Consider the following 18999-nt stretch of genomic DNA (forward strand, 5'->3'; position numbering starts at 1 on the left):
AAGTCTCTGAAATCTCCCTTTCTCTCTTTTCTTCACGGAAAACATGGCACAGGGACAAACATGATGGCTTAGATAACTCTGGTGTTATTCTCCCGCATTTCCCAGCGCGAGATGGGAACTGATATCGACTCTGGAGCAAATCTGGCTGTACATCTGCCACATCAGCACCACAGCTGGTGCAGAGTCGCGTCCAGTGAGCTCTGATTGGCGACGTTTGGAGGAGAGTGATTTTTGTGCGGGCCACCAGGCACCCTGTGGAGCGTGCTTCCTAATCTCTATATAACATCTCCATAAAGCATCATCTGGAAAAGCCAGGCCAGCAGCAAATCGCTCGACAGAAGCTGATGGCCTGATGCTTCGACGGAAGCAATTAACAGCAGGCCCCTTCATTGCCTGTGCCTGACATGGTGCCTTTGAACTGTGTAAACCATACAGCTGCCTCTGCACAGCAGGCCTTTCCAAGATTATAGTAGTGGGAGCCTCTGATGCCTGTTGTTTTGGGGAGGGTATCACAAGCCTCTGTGACTTAATTGGTACACTTATAGGTGTGGTACACATACTGAGGGAAAGGTATATCTTCTCTACACTTTGCGTTACGTGAAATAAAATCATGGCCTAAATGCATAAATGTAAAAGTAAAAGCCTGAGGCTCTGCTGGCTGTTCTCAGACCTGGTTGCTAGACGTGCCCCAGGAATGATGACGCTGAAGGACTGAACAGCAAACAGATTATGAATCAGTGCCTTGTGTTTACAAACCAACATGGGGAATATCTATTTGATAACAGAAAGGATAATAGGCGTGCGTGTTTGCAAATTAAGGCATTGTTTTGTGAGAAATGCGCGGCTTAGAGGCCTCGTCATGCCAACTGGCGAGGCTCCCATGGCACCTACTCGGTTACCGTGGGAACCCATTCCTTCCCATCTGCCTCAAGGAAGCCGGGCACCCACCTGTGTATCTGTGGTTAATGACTCCTCAGCAGAACAATGCCTTTCACACGCACGCACACACACACACACACACACACACACACACACACACAAGCACAGTTTAAAAAGGAAGACAAGAGAGATTAAAGTTAACTCAATTTTCTGTTAATTTGCTAGAGTTCTCCAACAACTTGGTAAGTTTGTTCCATGTTCCATGTGTCATGGTCTGGTCCATCACTAGTTCAGAGCAGGCTATAATTTGGCCTCAGAAACATCAATAGGTGAATAAGATCCTGAGGACAGTGCACTGATCTCACACACACACACACAGGATCGGTTTCTGAGCATTTCGCGAACACACACACACACACACACACACACATACACACACACACACACACACATAAACACATACAAATCTGACTTCTCTTAGGTGTGGATCTGTTTGATCAGAGTTTCAGAGGGAGCGCCGAGCCTAGAGCGCCCCCTACATGTTGAGCAAGGAGCTGTGAGTGCCCATCAGTCCTACTTCTTCTACTTCTTTTCTGTGTTGTTGACCACCTGGTCATAGGAGGGGGGAGGATGGTTGCAATAGGATGGAGGAGGCGGGTACGAGCTCATGATGTGGGGGCCAGGTGTGGCAGAGTAGGCGGGGACTATTGGCGTTGTGGCAGAACCTCCTGGGTCACCAAACATCTGAGGTCCTGGTTGCTGGGATACTGAGAGAAAGAGAAAGAGAGAGTTTAAAATCAAAGATTCTAGAGCTGAGCGGACTCTGAATCTTTGGTTTAAATACCTGAAGAGCTATGAGTGGACTGCAGTGAGATAACATTAAGATAATCATAGAGGCAAAGAAGTACAAAGAAATAAAGGAGATAATATATGAAGAAACAAGCAATACTTTCAATGCCGCCTTCACATTGCCACTTGAGATCAGCTCCGATATTCGTCATATGCTCGTCCCTTTTCGATGACTTCTGTTCTGTGAAACTTTATCGTTTAAAAGCATGTCCCAAAGACTGGGTCGCAGGATTTGATTTGGGTCGTCAGCACAATTTATGTTGTCTAATAGGCCTAACTTATACCATTTAGGCCAGGAAACCTATCAGTTTTCTATTAGGATATAGTTTGTTTACCACAGTCACGGCCCTCTGTGCAATTTTGCATTTAGAATAGCTCTGAAACTGGGGGGAGAACACGTCGCACAGGGGACAGCCTGGACATCTCACTCGCAAAATGAAACATTTCTGTGGGGCGCCTGCCATGGACCTCGCAGTTGCAAAATGCAAGGGACATGAATCAGCCTATTTGCACAAACATTAACGGACACCAGCTCTTCAACTTGACCGATTAAAATCTAGTCAACTAAAGCAGACATCCGTATACCGGACATGGCTATTCAATTTGCGTCATAGGCTGTAGATAGTTTCAATTGTAGATGCACTCTTTAAAGTTATACCATGGTCTAGGTTGAAAAGGGTGTCGTTTAAAAAGTGATATACTACACCTATAAAAAGACGTTCCGTTCGAATTGCCTGAGGACAGTTCTAAATCACTGCGCTGGCTCAAACGCTAGTTGGTAATCAAGCCAACGGAGACTAAATATGTTTACTAAAGTTGTTTGTGTACAACATATGACTTATGACTAACGATTTTAGCTCTAAAACTCATTTAGTATTAATAATTGATTTCAAATTTATTTATTTTGTAAGTGACCATGGTATAACCGGGATAATGCCCTTCGATGTGTCCATTATCAGGAATTAATTCAAGTCCATTATCCGCTTCGCGTCGGACAGTTCACGCCTCCGCGTCGTCCATTTATTTCTGATAATGGACACCTCGTCGGGCATTGTCCCTTACTTAATAGTAACCTCCTCACATTCCTTATTATTTCGGATTTAAAACGCTCAACAGTGCATTATATTAGGCTACAATTTAAATGGACATTTTAAACGCTATTATTTCCTCTCGTTTTCCACCTCGCAAACTCTTTACTAGGCTACAGTAAAGGTGCATTATCTTTTGACTATTGCGCAAAAGCCTCTTGTTCTGATATTTATTCATTTCACATTCTTACAACATAGCTTGTCACAACATCAATACACAGCCTTGGTATACGGCCTACAAACAAACGTTTAACTCCAGAGGAAAATGCGGATTCAACTTTCCAAATAAAGAAATCTCCACAAATAGGCTACAATATAACGATTTGAGTTACTTGCTATGTTTACATAGGAATTGACGGTGTTATGAATCCATTTGTCTGCAACGCAACGTAGCCTACAACATTCTTTAGAAATACAGGAACAGCTCACTATGCTGAAGAGTGACGACTGCGTAGCATGCAAGAATACCCCCAAGAAAAGTTTGAGAACCTGTGGCCTAAAACAATATGGTTGCATGCAGGTTGCATGTTAGATCGGAAGTGAAATGGGTCTAGATGGTCTGTCATTTTTAAAAGTGGGTCCCCAGAAAAAAAGTTTGGGAAACACTGTAATATGTAAAAAAGATAATTATTCAGTTTGTTTATCAGCACTAGGGTTGCAAAATTCCGGGAATTTTCAAAGTTGGAAACTTTCCATGGGAATTAACGGGAATATACGGAAATTAACGGGAATAAACGGGAATTAATGGGAATAAACTGGGAATTTTTAATATGGCAAGTTAGTCTATAACAGGGAACTTAAATGTAGTGGACAAAACCCCATCTTGCTGAATAATATTAGTTAAAACAACCTGATTTAAAGCAATTTCAGTCAAATTTCTACCCTGCACATACGTCAATCCCATGCACACAGCAATCAGCATAGGGTACATAAAGGAAACCTATGGTGCGTTCATGTGCATGGGGAAAATAAATTCCCAGTTAAAATGTCATCTCATGTGACATAACTGGTGTGAAACTGGGGGAAGTTTGCAAACAGAGTTGCCCAGTTATGGGCTTGTCGTCACTTTTGTCCTCATTAAAATGGGTGTACGTCATTTTGCATAAGCTGTAATGGGACAATTAATCTGTCTGATTAAGTTTGACAACTTATATATAACTTAATAAACATAATCTATAAGGTTTGGTTGGGGTGGTATGTTGCGTCATCATATTTGTATTTGTTTTACCATTTTCTGGGATTCTAACTGAACAAAATGATAGTCAGTCCATGTTCCAACCAATTTGATTTTGTTGTTGAGTGGCGTGGTGTCTCTTGGGCAGTTTAGTGGTTTCAGTGTTGCTAGCTTAGCACGCTAGTAAACCATAGGCAGAGAATGGAATTCCCGCTAGCATGGTAGCTAGCTTTGTATGCTAAGCTAAGCGAAAATACGAACAAACAAATCATATTGCTTATTACGAAACAAAATGTTAATGTCTGTATATGAAACAGTAGGAATTCCCAGTTAATTCCCATAAATTCCCGTAAATTCCCATAAATTCCGATAATTTCCTTTAATTCCATGAAAGTTTCCAATTTGGAATATTTCCAAAATTCCCCAGCTTAACTTCCCATGGAAAGTTTCCGGAAATTTACCGGAAATTTTCCGCCCCTTTGCAACCCTAATCAGCACCACAGCAACGGTCGGAATGTCGGTACGAGTTGTCGGCGCATCTGGATGACCAACGGACCCGAATGTTTTCACACCGCACTCGTTCGCAGCAGTTCGGACCTGTTCGCATGCAGTCTGCGAATCCCATAGGAAATGAATGACTTCCGGTCGTTTCGCTGCCGTATCTACAGTTCTAATGTCAAGAGGGCATAAAAAGGCATCACACAAAAAACAATAAATAAATAAGTTGTGTGTGTGTGACTGTGTTCCACTTCTAACTCGGCTTCAAACACAAACAATTATTTGAAACAATTCATCTCTTCTATCTCCTACAGTATGTCGTCATGGAGACGATTGCTATAATAATTTCACCCTACAGAAACTGAGGAGCCTATGATTTAGCGTCCAGCTATCTATGAGTACAACAGGGCTGACATTTCAGAGAGACATGAAGCCCGACTCGTGGAGGAAGATATCACTTGAGCAGCAGCGGCAGGATTTCTCTCTTGTGCGCTCACATTCCCCCGTGACTTTCCCCATCTGTGACACACACACCGCAGAGATAGAGAGTGTGAGCAGACCAGATAAAACACAGAGAGAGAGAGTGTGTGTGTGTTATGGGGTAGAGAGAATCGCTACAGCATTATGATACTAATGTTTTTTAAGTCCTTATCGAGACTAAACTTTGTTCTGTTGTTTAAATACCTTTTTGTGCTGAAGTTTGCACCTTTCAACCAACTAAACAGGAACATCAATTACCGAAAAAGAAAATGTGACATTAAATTAGCTAAGAATACAGAGATTTAATCACAGATTCAATGCTAAACACTGGCATTCTTTTGGAAAGTAATTTCGAGCCCATTTAGCCAAAGAAAATTGGGAATTTCCTATGTATTGATGAATATGAGAATTTGACAAATACAAACCAGAAAAAAAAACATATTTCTGTTCAGTTCAATTCTCCAGCGTGCAAGACTTTATATGCATAGAACTCAAGGAGCAAAATTAAACATCAACATATTATTCTGTCCTGGAATTCAATTTTCTGCGCGACTGAGTGAAATAATGACCGATTTATTTTTTTTGCTCTGAAGTGATGCAGAACTTTGAAAAGCCGGAGAAAAATGTTCGGTGGCCTACTTATGATGCCTTCTGATTATCAGCCTGAACTTTGAAAATGCAGCAACAAGGTTTTTTTTTAGAATTGAAGCAATTTGTTGGTGAATCTACCCAACTCACTACTTAATGTGACAGAGAGATAAGAGAATAAATATGGTTATCTAATACACTGAGACAGAAAAGTCTTTTTGGAAATATAACATACTGAAAAAAACTCCATTATAGACCAAGAGCTTTGAGTAAGCCTGAGACCTAGCAGTCTTCTCTTAAAAAAAAAGTCTGATTTAAAATATGTGATAACAGAAGGGTACACCCCCACTCCCACACACACATACTGTACAAACTCCCACACAAACACACACATATGCACACACTGTGTACACATACACACACACACACACACACACACATACAAACACACCCTCTATGCACACACACACACACACTATACACACACACAAACACACACACACTACCAGTCAAAAGTTTGGAGATACTTAGACATGTCCATTCCACTTGATTATAGACCGAATGCCAGCTGAGATCATTTGCATTGTTTTTAATCAGGGCAGCAGTTTTCAGATTACATTATGTGCTTACATAATTGCAAAAGGGTTCTCGACTGTTGGCTGATCTTTAATGCAATATCTACATTGCCCATTATCAGCAACCATTCATCCAATGTTGCAAAGGCACATTCTGTTTACTAATCTGATATCATTTTTAAAAGGCTAACTGAGAAAACATTGGAGAACCCTTTTGTAAGTAAGCACATAATGTAATTTGTAAAGTAAAACTGCTGCCCTAGGTAAAAAAACAATGCAAATGACCTCAGCTAGTATTCTGTCTATAATGGAGTGGAATGGAATTTTTTAAGTGTCTCCAAACTTTTGACTGGTAGTGTATGTATGTATGCATGTATGTATGCACACACTACACACACACACTCACTCACATACAAGTGCACACCCTGCACATACACACACACATAAAAAGACACCCTGTATGCACACACACACACACACACGTATGTATGCACACACTCTACACACACACACACACCATATGCACACACACTCACACACACCCTGTATGCACACTCACACACACACACCCCGTATGCACACACACACACACAACCAGCCCAGAAGATATTACAGAGCGAGAGAGCGTGCCATCCATATTCATGTCCTAATGACAGATCACCCACTCTGGGTCCTGTCACTGACGAATCTGCGGACCAGGGGCTGTTTTATAATGGCGCTCTACAGAGGGAGAAGATGTAGCGCTTTCAGCCCCGCTATCTCCCCCAACTCCCCGTGGGACGGGGCTTAGCGAGAGCAGCAGCTTCACTCCTCCCCTCCGCCCTGCTCTCCTCCCCGGCTCGGGCTGCGCTCCTCGGGTCATGAAGGATTCAGAGCACCAGATGCCCACGTTCGCCGGGGTGTAGTCGCCGAGGACACGCAGCGCAGACAGGGCCTCCAACAGGTCTTTTATTTATCTCGCTATAAAGGCCTCATGTCAACAGACTGGCTTCATTGTGATGGATAGAGAACACAAGCGAGGGAGGAAACTCAAACCAAGACAAAACAGATTATCATTGTAAGATATATGGAAACACACACACACACAGAGCTGGAGGCACTGTACGAATAGCGTTTGTTTCACAATAAATGTTTGATGTCAACAAGGTTTTTCATTTTGATGGATACTGAAAAAAGAAAGAGAAGAAAGAGAATATGACCATGTAAGATGTAGGAGTGCTCCAACACGCTTGCACACACACACACACAGACACACACACACACACACACACACACACACATACAGAGAGAGAGCTGGAGGCATTAAATTAATAGTGTTTGTGTGTAGCAAGTCAATTCCTCGTTGGCTTCTCCTTCTCTGCCGCTGAGAGGAGAGATGTTGCTGTGAATCTTTAGCAGCCGTATGGCAGCGTTGCTGCCTCTGTTCCCAGTCAGGCCAACTTCATTCCAGCCTTTACTGCTTACGCGACACCCAGGAAAAGTGCAACCATCACCCGTGGCAAGGCGCCAGTCTTCTGATGAGTGTCTAATAATAGCTGGTTTCCATGCTGTTCCTGGGGACCCATCAGTATTGCTTTGTGCTAGGGTGCACTGCTCAGGACACGCAGAGTGGGTGAGATGCAAGGCATGATGGGAGACACATGAGGACTCGGTGGAGCAGGGCATGAGGCGGGGATCACACTGACCAGCGCCAAGCGGCAGGTTTCCTATTGTTCTCTACGGTCCGGCAGCATAACGGTGGCAGCGCTAGTGTAACGGTAGCATTGAACAAGCTGAGCATTGAACTTGGTTCAACTTTCAAAGCGCAACGCAAGCATCAGTTTAGGCAAATCGTTTGTGTTACCATAGGTACGAAATAGAACTAGATGGTCTGGGCATTGCTTTACCCTTGTTGCAGCCGCTTGCTGCTGGCCAATGTGATCCCTGCCTAAAGGTAGGATCCCCGTCTGTCTGGACTGAAGAACTGGCAGCAGTGAAGAGGAATATGATTGACTGCTTAGTCAGCATGGACGCTTGCTGCATTAATGAGAAACTTAAAGGAATTATCTGGAGTAAAATGCACTTTAGATCAATTTACGGATGATTGGGAGTACACACGTTGAGTTGACATCAAAATCATGTCATTCGGATGTGTTTTGAGAAAGTTTGATTTTACCGTTTTTAGTCAAAACTCGTTAGCGTGGAAGTGAGAAGGGCATATTATTTCGCCGCTACAAAACACTATTTTTATACCTCTTCTACAGTTCCAAACAACATTACACTTACATGGTAGTGAGTAGAGGGTCCCTAAAGGCAAACCGAAGTATCCCGAGGTCTTTATGTGGTCGGATAGAGAGTCCAGAATGAATTTCATCAAGCCAGTACCTTTCCGGAAATGTTGCCATCTTTGCTGCCATCTTTAGGGGAAAGTCCGTAGGAGTCGATTGCCAAGTATGGGAGTAACACGCTCTGGAAATTCACAATTTCGTCGCCGTTTAAAAAAAAAAAAAAACATAGTCCAGTATTTCTTTTGAAATTGAAATGAAGTCGTATGGACTGGACTATGTTTTTTTTTTTTTTTTTTTAAACGGCGACGAAATTGTGAATTTCGGCAATCGACTCCTATTCTACCCATCACAATGCTAGAATGTATTAAGTGGGAAGGGCGATTTCTAAGTTTCGACCCTGCAAAATCAAAAAGTTGCCCTCACCTAAAGGGTTAGATATTTTTCTTATGAGTGTGTGCTCCAGGTAAGAGTACACTCATTTTGTGGCTGCACCTTTTAGTTGCCTAGATATTAACCGTGATGCAACCTGCGCATATTTTCCCCCTTGGGATCTACCATATCATGGTCTCTACGAAAATTAATTGACGTTACGGTATCCATTAATTGTCTAACAAAGGAAAAAATAAGACCTTGCAAATTAAATTCAAGACTTTGTAAACAAAGTTCCAACATTTTAAGGCCTTAATTTGACAACATTAAATTTAATACTTTTTCAATACTTGTAAGACCCTGCAGGTACCCTGTTGTACAGTATGTGGTACAGACACTGTCATACTTATTACTGTGCTCTTGCCTTTATGTGGATAGGCCAGTAAGAGCACTCTTTTTAGACACAACATACCCTAAATGACCCCCTCAAAAAACACCTCATGCCCATGTGTAAAAAAAGAGCCTTTAACTGTGTGAGAGATGAGAGAGAAAGCTGCAAAATCACAAAAGCTGAGAGAATTGGGTGTCTGCTATGACATAAAAGGAATACCTCTGTTCTTTCTTCTCATAATCACCAGTGATTCACAATGGCTCTGGGGATGGCCATGTATGAGTGGTTGTTGGTTGATAAGAGCAGCTAAAAAAAAGTCCTTTTTTTCTCTCTGTCTCTCTCTTTTTCTCACTCCGAGCAGGAGAAGAGGACAGCACTTCATTTCTGGAGAGGCGCGGTGAGAAGTCCTCTATAGGAAATTGATCGGCCAATTACACTCCAAGGAGAATACCTGCAAACACACTGACCCTAAAGGAATGGAGTTCATCAGACTAGTCTCTCACTGGGCCATTGTTTGCTGCAGTAAGGGGCGGCTCCCACTGGGCCACTGTTTGCTGCAGTAAGGGGCGGCTCCCACTGTTTTACTATTTAGAAGTCTAAAACACATGCATGCAAAGGGAAAACATTGTGTGATGGCATAATGCTATGTTCAAAATTTCAGCTTGCATGCCAATCATTTCCATCATTTTTGTGAGGAAAATTTGACTGCTGGCAGTCAAATTTGTACTTTTTTTGTACTGCTGGCAGCAGGGTGGGAACTAGGGACAAGATCTGTATGTATATAGGATAGGTGTAATTGGAGGTGGAGACGTGCATAATTGCTACAACTATACCTGATCTCCCCTATCTTATAAGATACCGTTTCTCTTTTTCATCCAATATGCATCTACAACTACAATTTTTGGGGCAGCCGTGGCCTACTGGTTAGCGCTTCGGACTTGTAACCGGAGGGTTGCCGGTTCGATCCCCGACCAGTAGGCACGGCTGAAGTGCCCTTGAGCAAGGCACCTAACCCCTCACTGCTCCCCGAGTGCTGCTGTTGTAGCAGGCAGCTCACTGCGCCGGGGTTAGTGTGTGCTTGTTCACTGTGTGCTGTGTGTTTCACTAATTCACAGATTGGGATAAATGCAGAGACCAAATTTCCCTCACGGGATTGTGTCTTCACAAGACTTTACATTGCTGTGATGCTGTGATTGGCCAAACAACCCACTGCTCCCACTCACCTGGAGTGCTGATTGGCTGCCTGGTGAATGACACGTTGAAGGCCGGCTCATCGCTCAGGGGGGAGGGATACATGCGTCGGCGAATGAAAAATCCGGCACCGCAGCAGAAGAGCACGCCCATCATCAACATCAGCCTATCAGAGACAGCCGGAGGGGGAGTCATGTGATCAGTATGATGAACGTTACAAGAATTGAAATGCCTCTGAACAGCTGCTCATGATTCTGAGATAATCAATTTTACAGCCCCAACCTGCCACTCCAGATACACACTAGAGCAAGTGCACTAAATATAGCACATATGTGGATGGTAATGTATTTCTGTTTGATTAACCATAAACTCCTGCTCCATGGCATGACTATGAATCATAGATGAGTAATTAGCCCATATATCTCTGCGTATCCCCTTCACTTACAAGTCATGCCAGGAGAGACTAGTCCTCATTGTAGTTCTTATTATTAAAAGCAACACATTGTAACAATTAGTATTTGCCCACTGGTGTCAATTTTACTGGTGTCAACATACTAAATATACTTTACTTGTAGCATTTGTTTTTTTTAAATTACGCTAAAGAAGTTCCCAGGGTGCCAAAAAGGGATGATAAGGGTCATGTTCAGTACAGCGTTACATAGTGCAATACTAGGCATTCTGGGAACAGGTTTGAAAAATCCATCCTTCTTCACAGACTGAGCAGACAATTGTATATGAACTCTTTATATTAGATTAGATTAGATTCAGCTTTATTGTCATTGTGCAGAGTACAAGTACAAAGCCAATGAAATGCAGTTTGCGTCTAACCATAAGTGCAAAAAAGCAGAAAAGTATAATGTGATATACAAAGTATAGACAGGTGATGCATAGGCAGGACAAGAAATACAGTGCAGTGTAGACAGTAGTATGCAGTAGGTTTACAGAAGATGGTTTAGAGTAATATAAATTAGATATAAATATGTGCAGTGTATTAGCAGCTATTCATTATGAAATCATATAGACAGATATATGTACAGTATGTGCAATGTGGTAACAGTACCATTCTGGTGCAGATACAGTAACATTATAAGACTATTAAAAATATGTGTATGTGCAGGATGGATAGTATGAAGAGCAGTAGAATAAGGCTATGTATAAGTGTAATTACAGTGTGTACATTTGTAAATAAATAGAACACTATGGGTGGGATAGGGTAGTGCACATTTGATGAGCCTTGACAGTTCAAACTTTTACAGTTTTGCATGGTTTTACAGAAAAATACAAAATTATATATGTGTAAAGCTAGGGCCACCTACTTTTCCCTTCTCTAAACCAGGTATAGTGACTGGACATACACTCGTCGCTCGCTCCATCTCTCAACTCAAATGTCTCAATGCCACATCAGCACTGACTAATGCTTTCCCTTCTTTTCCCCCTAAAGTGCTGCATCAAGGACTTTTGCCTGAATGGCTCAGAAAAAAGCGGTGTGACAATGGAGCACTTAGGAATAATCAGGGTGCGGAATGGGGAAGGAAATTAACTCAGAGACTCTCTGGAGGCCCCTAATGCACCATATTGATTAGGGAGGGCAAAGCATTGACCTCTGTGCAGGTTCCACAGAACACCAATGCATGCTGGGAACAGTGGGACCTAAGGTTGGAAGAGCACCTAGAGCAGATAGTAGAGGCATAGAGAGTTTTTCTATTCAGTCAGTGCTGTCTCTTCCAGCATCCTGACAGAGGAAAGCTCCATCTCTTGAAGTAGGGTAAATACAAACACCCGAGGAGGGGTCTCTTACCAGAAGTACCACAGCCTCTGGAGGGACAAGGCCCTGATGCAGCATCGCGTCCCACAGCAGTCTTCATAGGAGCGACATCTGAAACATATACAAAATGACATAACAATTAAATAACAATACATACAATTCCAAACTCCTTCACACCAGGATCAGAGTTGTCCTCACAGACCAGCTGACAAAACCTGGAACAGGTGCTGTGCAAGGTTCTTATCATACACTTTTTGTCACATTCAGAAAATTGTTCTTTGCAGTCCTCTAGTTATTCAACAGGGTTTCAGGAGAAAGCAAGGGAGGGGTGCTATTAGATTGGTGTTGGCCACACATATCACAAACATGTGCAACACATTGGATGATGAATTCATGTCTGATCAATCTTTTTTTACTGCCTGTCTTTACAGCGGTCATCGGCCTTTTGAAAGCCTGTGCAGAATCAGTAATGGAGATCTGGTGTCAGGCACGTGGGCGCATGTCCATTATGCTGCTCATAAGAGAGGCCTTGAGAGCGATAAAGGTCAGGGGCCAAGCATATACATGGCAATGCCGCCCCATATCCAGACGATGAGGAGGGTGCAAGGGGTTACGTTTTTCCATAAGAGGGTGCTCAGGAGACCACGTGTCCTGTTAAATGGCCAGATTAGCCATGGCCAGTAGGTTAAGGTCCTGAAGGACTGTTTCAAGATGAGCAGAGCAGGGCTTCGTCAACACCTGCATCCTAGTTTAAAACACTTGATAGCGGCAGCACAATCAATATGGAACGCACATTGTAGTCTAAAGGAACACTTTAATGCTTTGTGTACAAACATCTATTTGATCACAACAGGCAGAGATTTGCTCAGACAGTTTTAAGGCCGACTGCAGTTTGCTGAGGCTCGGCCGAACTTTGGCACTCTGGTTGTGATGTAACATCTCAGCCTGGCCCTGAGCCCCAGTGTATCAATTATGGATGCAGAAGTACACCTTGCACAGAGACTCTACCGGTTTCGAAGAGGGTGATGAAAGATGGTATAGAAACTGCATAATTCAGTGTTTCAAACTGTTGTCTCCTTTTTCAAATCGAGACACAAATACGTTGCACACACAAGCTAAGCTTTCACAAAACAGAGAGCATCTCATTTAAGGTAAATCTAAGACTAATCTAAACCTCATCTAATTACCATCTAATAATATTACCACTAATAATTTTTAATAATATTTCATTTGCTTTGTAATATACTGAAGCCTGAATCAGAGCTTGAAAAGCAGTGACTGATCAAAGCTATTGTAATGCACAGCAGCCAGTGATAAAAGCTACTGTAATGTACCAAAGCAGAGCGTACTGCTACACCACTCTACCAGGGAGCGTAGTTTAAAGGAACCATGGAGACAAACAAGTTGCATAAAAAAATAATAAATAAATAAATAAATCAGTGATGTAAAAATGTACAAGGTAATAAATGATCATGGTCGGACATAGTTTTTAAATAGACCTATCTGGTATCCTAATGAAAGGCTCTTATAAAATATATTGTGAAATAATTTATTATGAATAATAGTGTCAGGTCTTTGTTGCCACAATACCTTTCAGTATGATAGTGCGATACATTGTGTGATTGCAAAGGGAAATTGCATAATGTAAGATAATGTCCATACTCTCATATGATTTACAGCTTGAGCATATTGCCTGCGTTCCATCTGTTGAGCAGCTCCATTGCCTGTTGATTTTCATTTCTGCGCCCATGTTACCTGGTCAGAGGTTACCAGGTTAAACATAATTTATGTTTAAAAGGGGAAATGGAGGCCACATGTGTACTATAAGGTAGCAGAAATAGGGTGACCACCAACTAGACTGTTGAAAGGAGGACAATTTGTATAAGGGCCCTATTTTGGCAATCAGAAACGTAAAGTTTATAGACATTAAAGGCGTGTCCAGTCCACATTCACTAATTTAATGGAGCGATTATGTGGTCTAACGTCGGGCGCTTGGTGCAAAAGGGTTGTTCTTATGTTTCTTAATCAGTCATACGTGTGTTTTGGGTGTAACATCCTTTAAACCAATGAGAATGACAACAGCAAGCAGCGCAACTTCAAACATCGCATCAGTATTTTGATAGTCAGCGGTACATTTGAAGGAATCTGCTTGCACGAGACCATATGGAACAGGGATTCAAAGTATAGCCTACATGCATCTGCACTCATCTATTATTTGAACTCATAGGCAAGGTGAAACTAACTTCACTGTGGTCTCATAGTCAACGACAAAACAGCTCTACACATTTAATTACTTTCACTACTGACTGACACCTGGGTTACTATCGATAACATGAGAAAAGCTGGGCTAGCGTGCAGTAGTCTGAAAATTGTGGGTTCAATTCCCGGCTTCTGAAAAAAAAAAAGATACCCGCACACTGTTTCTATAAGCTCCCAGAGTGGTTTATTAACACAACGTTTCGACCAGAGGTCTTCGTCAGGTATCAAGAAGATGAGCGGGTGGGTGGAGATATATATAGACAAAGTAGTGGGTAATGCCCCATGTCCACCAATCAGTCTGTCCTATCCATTAATGCATCAGACAATTGTAAGCAAATGGCCTATATGGCCTACATCAGCCCACCAAGTGTTACAGTTGCATCAATTCAATCCTTTGTATAGGTCATTATACATCAGACTGAAAAACACACCCAATCCCTCACATCTGTACAAGTGCCACACATTACTAGAAAAAAAAAGGAGAAAAAAAGAAACATAAGAAAAAAAGGGAAAAGTTGATATTTCCAAGTCTCCAATGTCTTGTGGCAGACGAAAGGAGAGTAATTGTGCAGTATGGTCAATCTCACACACTGCAAAGAAACAAATGACAGATTTTTAGAAAATAATTATAAACGTTTAAAAAAACATTTATAAAAAGGGTTTTATATCAAACTCCTCGTTCAGTCCAAATGGAGCCATGGTATTGAGGGCATGTATATAATATGTTTCACGCCGTACGTGAGCAGACGTTCATGGTCACCACCCCTAGGTGGCCGTTCCACTTTTTCAATGCCCATATAGCGAAGGGTGCTGATATTGTGCCCAGCTTCTTTAAAATGTGCCGCTACAGGGTTCCTCACATCCCCACACCTGATATTACTCCGGTGTTCACTAATGCGTGTGCACAAAGCTCTACATGTCTTCCCAACATAAGCAAGACCACAAGGGCATTTGATCAAATATACAACAAACGTGGTGTTGCAGGTTATGGCCCCACGGACCTTAATGGTTTTACCACTGTGAGGGTGTGTGTATGTCTTACATCTGGTGGTGTAGCTGCACTGTGCCCAACTACCACATCTGTAGTTACCGTCTGGAATGTTTATTGTACCAGTGCGTTTGTCCCCAGGTGTATATGATCTCACTACTTGATCCTTTATGTTGCGAGGGCGTCTGAAAACCAGCTTAGGTGGCTCCTTGAAGACATTTCCCAGTCTTGGGTCAGATTCGACTATGTGCCAATGCTTATGGATAATTTTCTTAAGCTCAGACCCGATCGGTGAGTATTTGGTTACAAAGAAGGGGGAGTTAGTGTTTTTGCTTCTAGCTTTAGGATGTAAAGCCTCATCCTGAGAGATGGTGCTGAACCGGTCAACAGCAGCTTCAACCCATTCCTGTTTGTAACCCCTCTCTATGAATCTGTCAGCTAGATCAGTAGCTTGTTTTTTGTAACTGGTCTCAGAACTGCAGATTCTCCTGACCCGATGGAATTGACTGATGGGGAGACTTTTAATGAGATGAGTGGGATGGAAACTATCCCCACGTAATATAGTATTCCTATCAGTGGGTTTCCTGTATAAATCTGTCTGTAGAGTTTTTCCTTGTTTGATGACCATAACATCCAAAAGCTGATTTTGTCTGGACTAAATTCTAAAGTGAAATTAAGGTGTTCACTGACCGAGTTCAGATACTGGTGAAATTGTTTCAGAGCCTCTATCGTGCCTGTCCAGATGAAAAAAATGTCATCAATAAAGCGTTGGTACAGAAGGATATTCGTAAAATATGTATTTACTTCTGGATTAAGGACAAAATTATTCTCAAACAAACCCATGTATAGATTGGCGTAATTGGGAGCCATTGTACTGCCCATAGCAGTACCCTTTGTTTGTAAAAAGTAGTCCTTCTTAAAAAGAAAGTAATTGTTGGTAAGTACAATCCTGGTCAGGTCAGTGACACATTCAACACTAGGTGTGCTAGCAGGAGACTTTTGAATCTTCGGAAGTGTATAGATCACAGGAGTGATGGGGAAATCGTTTTTCATAAACTCATATTCTGATTTATTGATTTCACCCCTCTCAAACCAGCTTTTCAATTTCTCATCGACCACAGTCTTAAACTGAGCTGTGGGGTCAGATGGGAGCTTGGTATAAAAGTTACTATCACACAATTGTCTGTAAATCTCCGAATCATAGTAAAAAAAATTCTGAACAACAATGGACCCACCTTTATCTGCCGGACGTACTACTATCGTGTGATCATTACGTAGATCAGTAATAGCCTCTCTCTCCAATTTAGGTAGGTTTTTATAAACCTTAAACTCCTTTTTGTACATAGAACATAGCGTACATCTTGGTCAACCAAACGGCAGAATGTGTCCAAGGACGCATTTCTATTCTTGGGGGGGATGTATGTAGATTTTTTCCTAAACGGGGAGGCAGATTTAGAAGCATTACAACAAGTCAAATTCCACTTCAATTCCCAGCTTCCACCGTTGTGCCCTTGTTTTAGGCTACTATTGTTAAATTGCAATGTGAGCGGCAGCCAGCAGGGGAGGATACGTCAGCAGGATTATTTACAGTTTTTTCTGAATGCTTAAACACATTTTTTGTAACTATGGCTTTTTTTGCAAAACTCTACACACAAATGGCAAAACCACTCACTGAGTTCGCAAAACTAAAAGCACAAACACTGCTTTGCACTCAGTTTGCAATTTTGTAACACACACTTTGCACAACTGTAGGCACAATGGCTATTATTTACACTATTTTGCCAACTCTCTGGCACACTTTCTCATGTGAAAACTGTTTTAGATAATTAGTTCACTTTGCAATCAGCCTAAGCACTATAAATAAGCCACAGGTAATGTACAATGGGTACAATGGAGTGAGCAGGAAGAGTGAAAAGAGAAAGAAATAGCCCTTTTACAGACAAAAATACAGTCTACATGTGGGGATATTGTCATGTCAGGTCTGGATACGTTATTCCAGAATATATTTTTCCCGGTGCCTTGGACTAGAACATTGCATGTGATGTAGACAGAATTTTGAGAGAGACGACCCGATGTAGACTGATTTGTTTTGTCTCAGTGAAATGCTATTTTGTGTTTTGACTTGGAAAAACACACTTGTGTTTGTTTTGATGTGTGTAAATAAACACTAATACTTGAAGTTTGGATCCCTGTATGTTTACAGAACTATGACAAAAGTATGACCTCAAACTGACATAGTCTACCTTGTGCACAGAGAAAGCAAAAGCCAGATGTGTTTTTTATTCATACCATCAGTGTGTAGTTGGCACATTGTGTGCTTACTATTGTGATGGCTTGTGTTTACTGTTAGATACGAAAACACCATTTTTACGAAGGTGTGAAGAGTTAAGCAAGGTGTGTTAGCTTTTGCAAGAGAACTACAATGTTTTGCTGATTGGGTGAGAGGTTTTGCCATTTGTGTGTAGAGTTTTGCAAAAAAAGCCATAGTTACAAAAAATGTGCTTAAGCAATCAGAAAAAACTGTAAAAAACAACTGCTACATTGTGCGTCTGCCCTGATTCTGATACCGTGGCGGTATTAATTTAAACCATGGCGGGCTGCCATGCTAAAATAAACGTAGAGGACTGACATCGACACTGACATCGATTTATTGGTTGGGCTCTGTACTATATTTGTTCCACAAGAAATTTTATTTCACAATTTGAGATCTATTTACAAAAACCTAAATACTTACGCATATTGCTTGCATATTTATAATACAGTAAAACCTATTCAGCACAGTGTTTCAGTCTGTGTGCATTATAATGACTCCTATAATAATGATGACATGGTGGTGGCAAGATGAGGGCAATGATACATGTGAATCATGTTGATCATAAGAATGAGGATATTGATGATATTCAGTGGAAAGGTAATTAGTGTCACTGGGGCATCGTTAGCAGTAATGCAGATGTGTGATGAAACACTAGTTCATTCTGTGTTTTATCATGGAAAGATACACTTACAGTAGATTGCAGTCTGCATTAGTGTGCCACAGAGCAACATCTCTCGGTCAAATTTCCTGGAAATGTGGTGATGGTGATGTGAAGGCATACAGTACAAAGTAAATATAAAATATTGCATTCATAATGCACTTCCCCTTTAAAGAGCTGTACTTCCTCTGCCTCTGGCACCCCTTGTTTTCTCTTGCTGAACCTGCTGGAACCTGAGTTGTGAGAAACAGTCCCACAGAAGACGCAAGCCATAGTCACACGCTGACATGGGAGGTGGGTGTCCCTGCAAGTAGATTAATTGCGTGATCCATTTGTACATGCTGACAGTTTGTGACAACTTGTAACTTGTGAAATGATGTAACTTCCTTGTCGTAAGAACTCGCTGTGAACTGGGCGTCCATTGACTTGTACGAGATCGCTTCTCGTCTGACGAGTTTAATTTTTTTTTGTGTAAATTCCGTTTTTTCAGACAACTTACTACTCGTAAGACGAGCACATTGGACAAATGGATCACACCATAACACCTCTGGATCACTAGCATGAGTCTTTGATGTGTAACAGGGAGGCTACACTGGGCACTTAGCCTAGCCTAACTGAAGCGTTTTGTTTCTGCAGCATCTGGAACCAGACGTGATAGCGGCGCAT

At 41.8% G+C, this 18999-nt stretch overlaps 1 protein-coding gene across 1 annotated transcript in view; it reads right to left on the minus strand.

Moving 5' to 3' along the window:
- Nucleotides 1–1230: 1230 nt before the first annotated feature.
- The window catches only part of vopp1b (VOPP1 WW domain binding protein b), a 44701-nt gene continuing 26932 nt past the window's right edge, over nt 1231–18999 (minus strand). Inside the window, exons 3-5 of the mRNA XM_076291347.1 lie at nt 12148–12225; nt 10382–10515; nt 1231–1646 (exon numbers count right to left, since the gene is read on the minus strand). Of these exons, the coding sequence (XP_076147462.1) occupies nt 1462–1646; nt 10382–10515; nt 12148–12225 (397 nt within the window). The 3' untranslated portion in view covers nt 1231–1461. The remainder of the gene's footprint in view (nt 1647–10381; nt 10516–12147; nt 12226–18999) is intronic.

The sequence above is a fragment of the Alosa pseudoharengus genome, unplaced genomic scaffold (genome assembly GCF_046254945.1).
Source record: "Alosa pseudoharengus isolate Yale_2024_CS ecotype anadromous, Long Island Sound unplaced genomic scaffold, YU_APseudo_1.1 YU_APseudo_1.1_scf_18, whole genome shotgun sequence".
NCBI lineage: Eukaryota > Metazoa > Chordata > Actinopteri > Clupeiformes > Clupeidae > Alosa > Alosa pseudoharengus.